The 5,583-nt window shown below is 43.6% G+C and overlaps 1 protein-coding gene across 1 annotated transcript; it reads left to right on the plus strand.

Annotated features, from left to right (window-relative positions):
• Positions 1-6: 6 nt before the first annotated feature.
• Positions 7-4,396, plus strand: LOC125529717 (tubby-like F-box protein 9). Its single transcript, XM_048694142.1, has 4 exons — positions 7-43; positions 743-830; positions 2,194-2,323; positions 3,429-4,396. The coding sequence occupies exons 2-4, from the start codon at positions 764-766 to the stop codon at positions 3,985-3,987; spliced, it is 756 nt and encodes a 251-aa protein (XP_048550099.1). The 5' UTR covers positions 7-43; positions 743-763; the 3' UTR covers positions 3,988-4,396.
• Positions 4,397-5,583: the final 1,187 nt, after the last annotated feature.

A 5,583-nucleotide genomic window follows, 5' to 3' on the forward strand; every position in this document is an offset into this window, starting at 1 on the left:
GCTCGAGTGCGGCAGGATCACCTTCCCCTCCTCGCTCAAGCAGGTGCGCCCGGATCCCGGCCTTCTCGCTGTCGCCGCCGCTCCGATCTGGTTCACTCGTCGGCCGATTTGCGCGTTACTCGTTGCGCGGTCTGAGGGTTTGGCCGGCGTTTGGTCCTTGTGTTGAGTCGTCCCGCTTCAGATTTGCGGCTGTTGATTGTGGAAATGGTCCTGTGGTTCCATTTCATCCATTTCAGGCGGTCTCCTCGCAAGTACTAGCATCTATAGATACGCTAGATGCAATTGCGGGGATGAATTGCAGCAGGTTCAGAGCGTTTGATGTATCTAAAAATGTTTAGATTTTGTCTAAATTACGAGTCCAGATGCGTTGAACGATTCACGTCTGGTGGGTCAACAATCTTTGTTGCTCCTTTTTGGGACTAGTGATATCTTCAGATGCAAGGATTTACTAGAAGCGAGGAACATGTCGACCTTATCCTCTCCATTTTCTTCATTTGGTTGCATCATAAGTTCACACGTTACTTTTTGGTGACCAACGCTAAGGCAGTGAGATTGTAGGACCAGGTTAGTAAAACCATGTTAGGGTGTTTGGTATGTTCATATATGGAAGTTGCTTATTGTGACCGATTGTAATCGATTCTTGCCTGTTTCTACGCGGTCGTATAATGATACATAAAAGCTTCACTTCTATTTAGGGGTTCTATACATAATGATTTAATTGACCTCTATATTCTCCGCACAGCCTGGACCGAGGGATGCGCCGATGCACTGCTTCATCAGGAGGAACAAAAGCACCTCCACCTTTTATCTTTATCTCAGCTTAACACAGGGTAAGTCACCATCAATAATTTTTGGCTCCTTCGTGTTTATAACTCAATTGCATTATGAAATTGACGCCGCTTCATGGGCTTCAATAGGGTTTCCACATCATGTAGTTTTAATAAGTAGCGCCAAACTGCCTAGTAATAAGCAACTAAAAGGACAAGTATATGTCTTTTTCAAGCTTCATACATGATGATGCAATCTTATAATCTTATCAATACTTGTTTAGAGTATGGAAAATAATGTAGGTAACACCGTTGCCTACTCTCCTGCTGCGTATGACTTTTGTCTTTTCGATCTTTTTACCAAAGTAGTCTTGTTTAGAAAACAGGGTGGTACTTCTTTTACTCAGTCACAACATACGCATTCACGACGAGGACCCTTATACCTACTCCAGTGTCCCACTTCCATTATTTAAAGAAGACTTGCTGAAGTCTAAATAGAATCCTAGCAAGGGAACATGACGATTCGTTAGTTGGGTGGTTGGCAAGTTATTTTTAATTGAATACATTCCTTGTAGCGATGACATCTTACCTACTTGATATGATCTCGAATTCTTGATGGTCAGCATGCAATTTCAAAGTCTAAATGTTTGACAAAACCGCCTAATATGTCGTACCTTTTCTTGTTTGTGTGTGGTGGTTGAGGGGGATGGGATCTTGACTTGTTCGAAGTTAGATGGGGTCATCTGCGTATCCGTGGTACATCTTCAATTACATTAGAATCCAGTTTATGATTTGCTAAAGCAGAGTAGGGACTGAGAAGAAGCCATGCTTAGTCCGTGTCATTCTTTCGTTTGGGTAGTATTTTCACATGACGGCATGGACAACTGGGTATAGACATTACAACTTAGGAGATTAATCAAAATTGAGACGATGATTAACCACCGCACCGGTTCATTTGACCTTTTTTCCATGGTAGCTCTCATAAATATTAGGCACAGAAGATGATTAGTAACCTTTGGTTGCAGCTTATGGCACTGTTAAATTACATGGTGCATATTTGATGGATGCCTCTGGGATTCGAGGCTTAGGTATTCCTATGTTTGATGAAGTTAAAAATGTGGATGAACCCAGCAAACAATCTAATTTTCCTCATCTGTATTTTGATTTGCTCGATTGTCAACCTCATGACACACTTTATAGACTGCAGTAATGAAAACCGCAATGTAATCTAAAGTTGTTTCCTCCATGCAGACTTATCTTTCCAGTATGCTTAGGTAGTACTCCCTCCGTAAAGATTATAAGAGCGTTTAGATCACTAAAGTAATGTTTTAAACGCTCTTATATTTCTTTATGGAGGGAGTATATCACATATCAGAATGCAGCTTCATATGTTCTTAAGTTAATAGTACTTATTCTGTTTTGACAGCCCTAACGGATAAAGGGAAGTTTCTACTGGCTGCTCGAAGATTCAGACACGGGGCACACACCGAATATATCATCTCTTATGACTCTGATGATCTATATCCAGGAAGTAATTCAGGTGTTGGAAAGCTGAGGTGAGGTCTAAATATTCTGTAACTTCAGTTTTGCTAGCTGATTGGTGGATTATTCATGACCACTGGTTTAGAAAGTAGATCTTTTTTGATTAAGTTTTAAGTGAGGTCACCAGAACTATGATGTGATCATCAAGCATTGGAATCAGGCATCATGTTCATTCATTTTAACCTCGTTTTCATTGCTGACATGTTCTTCCAAACAATCTTATTACTGTTTCAATTCAATAGTATGCAAAGTGAATTAATGAATATCCCATCTGTCAGTTTCTGCTAGTTAATTTATCAGTATGTACTATTCTGTGCATAACCGCATATGCATAGTCATGTCCTTTGGTTACATCATGTAATGAAGGAAGTGCTAGGAGATCTGCTTTATGATTTTCTGCATATCATGTTGGATTCAGCTGATAGTTGCCAAAATATGCAAATTTACACCTGATGATGGCTCATGCCAATGGATTTTGGCGACCTTTGCTATGTTAGCTTCTTCACAGCGATACTTTGCATCAGAACATTTGAATCAAAAGGACCACATGATCTTTTTGACATTCTGCCAAAATAAAGTTCTGTCTTGGCCAAGTTGAATATAGGGGTATGGATAAGCGAAGTAATGCCCATCCTGAACTCCCTTTAGCACCTCTTCCACCTAGTTATTCCTTTCGCCCCGCTGCCATGCTGCTAGGGCCATGCTTTTTTTCATTTTCTTTTGCACCAGCTACCCTTACCAACTGCTTGCCACAGTTGCATACACCATTCACATCTTCATGCATTCTCCATCTAGTAGGATGTACTGCTTCCACAGATTTTTTTTACCCGGTAAATTTTTGATCGGTAATGCTTTTCAAGGACATTTAGATGTTGGCTACTTGAGTTTAGATTGTCATCAACAAAAGAATGTTAAATTTTGAAGCCAACCAAAGCTACTCTTGGCGTGACTATTATTGGCGGACCTCAGTCATGTTTCAAGTGCATTTGATAAGTGACTGCCGATAAGTACCCAAGTATTTTGGCGCTGGCTAAACCCAATAGTTTGCAACTTTATTCAAGTCTATTTCCTGGATATTTGCTTGTTGGCCTGAACATTGTTTTATCTTCACACGTCTAGATCGGACTTCCTGGGGACAAAGTTCGTCATGTACGACAATCAGAAACCATACGACGGCGCCAAGTCCTTGAAGAGCCGATCAAGTCGCCGCTTTGCGAGCAAACAAATCAGCCCACACGATTCAGGCGATAATCTTGAAGTTGGACAGGTGTCATACAGGTTCAACTTCCTCAAATCAAGAGGGCCGAGAAGAATGCACTGCAGTATCCAGTGCCCCGTAGGTCAGGGCACCGCATCCGATCCATCCAAGGAGAAGCCACCGAGCACCTCCAGCTCCTTGTCTCTAAAAAACAAAGCGCCTCGGTGGCACGACCACCTGCAGTGCTGGTGCTTGAATTTTCACGGCAGGGTGACGGTCGCCTCCGTGAAGAACTTCCAGCTTGTCGCCCCGGCCGGCACCAGCGACCCATGGGGCGTCGGGGACGAGGAGACGGTGATCCTCCAGTTCGGTAAGATCGAGGACGACGCCTTCACGATGGACTTCCGGCATCCCCTGTCGGCCTACCAGGCGTTCGCCATCTGCCTCACCAGCTTTGGCACGAAGCTGGCCTGTGAATAAGTGCCATCTCTGTTGATGTTATCGTGTGAATCATGTGGCGGATGGCATGAACTCTTGGCTCTGTTAATCCGGGAGAAAGGGGCGGCACTGTGATACTGTACTCGCAATCTCTGCTCTTCTCTTTCTCGTCTGATGATGGATGTGGATTTGACTCTATGGCTGTGGTTGTTGTTTGTAAATGGCACTCCATTTCTTTCGGTGATTTACCCATGGAGCGTGGTGTGTACCTTCCTCCAATGCCGTTTTACCCTTCACGTAGGTAGACATGGTTTGGGGCTGCTAATCTGCATTGATAAATTAACCCTTGTACATGTCGTTATGACTACCTTCCTCCAATGCCGTTTTACCGGCAATGTATCCCTTTTGTGGTCTACATGACATTGTAATGTTCAGTAGTAACATTTGTATCGTTGTCTGATTGTTTAGTGTAGCTGCAAACGATATCATGAATGAAAACCACCAGCAACTCACCACCATGGGACCAAATGGATGCAGCTACATACCATCGGCAGCGGCGGCAATGAACACTCTTCCTATTTCCCTAACTATAATGGTCACATATGAGCACACCACATGACGGTAGTACTACGTACCGACCGACAAAGGGTGAACTTATGCACCTATAAATAAACTACGTACAATTGAGTTGTTCATGCATGATTCTCTAAAGCTTGTCAAAAACTCTCATCAGATGACTAAACCTTTTTTTAACTTCAGATGACTGAACTTGAAATGAGATTTGGACACCAAATTGATCAACACCAGAGGCAGAACTTCCAGAAAGATTCTCTCCCATAGCGCTAACATCATCAACAGCAACTGTTTCTACAAAAAAAAGCAACACAAAACAAATACAAAAAGTCAAACAAAAAAAAATTATAATCCTAAAAGAGACCAGAGATCCTTATTTTTTTGCTTATGTGTAATGAAACTCACCCTTGACAATATTATTAAATAAACACGTCTTCTGAATCTGTTATTCTTTGGAAAAAATGAAAACTAGCTATGATGTAGGGTGGAACCCTAGATGGCCGATCTTTCACGAAAGGAGCGGATCCCAAAGAGAAACACGAGGACCACGAGGGGATACACGAGGGGAAACACGAGAGAATCACTTAAACCAACAAGATTCGATTACACATGCGCTAGATCCAAATAACACAAAGAGGTACACGATGATCCAAGGTCAACAAAGGACGATACAAAGTAACCGGTTCTTCTCCTAGAAGGAGGTCTTGATGGGGCCGCCCAAGAGGGGGGTCTTGAATCCAAGTCGATCTTCTCCGAAGAGGGGCCGCAGTCTCTCTCGAGAAGGAGATCTGTATGGATGAGCGAAGCTCTATCTCACATATGAGCTAAACCAACGCTACCCCTAGAAAGAGGAAGGGGATGAAGTATATATAGTCTAGGGGGGGGGCGAGAGGGTACATGGGCTTCGGCCCTTCACTGTTCACAGACAGGCGAGGCCGGATGTCCGGGCGTCGGGCCGGATGTCCGGGCTGGGGAGCCGGATGTCCGGGCTAGCGGTGAAGACTTCTGCGGGCTCTGGATAGACGAGGCCGGATTTCCGGGCAGATGGCCGGATTTCCGGGGCTT

This window comes from Triticum urartu, unplaced genomic scaffold, assembly GCF_003073215.2.
Source record: "Triticum urartu cultivar G1812 unplaced genomic scaffold, Tu2.1 TuUngrouped_contig_5792, whole genome shotgun sequence".
Lineage (NCBI taxonomy): Eukaryota > Viridiplantae > Streptophyta > Magnoliopsida > Poales > Poaceae > Triticum > Triticum urartu.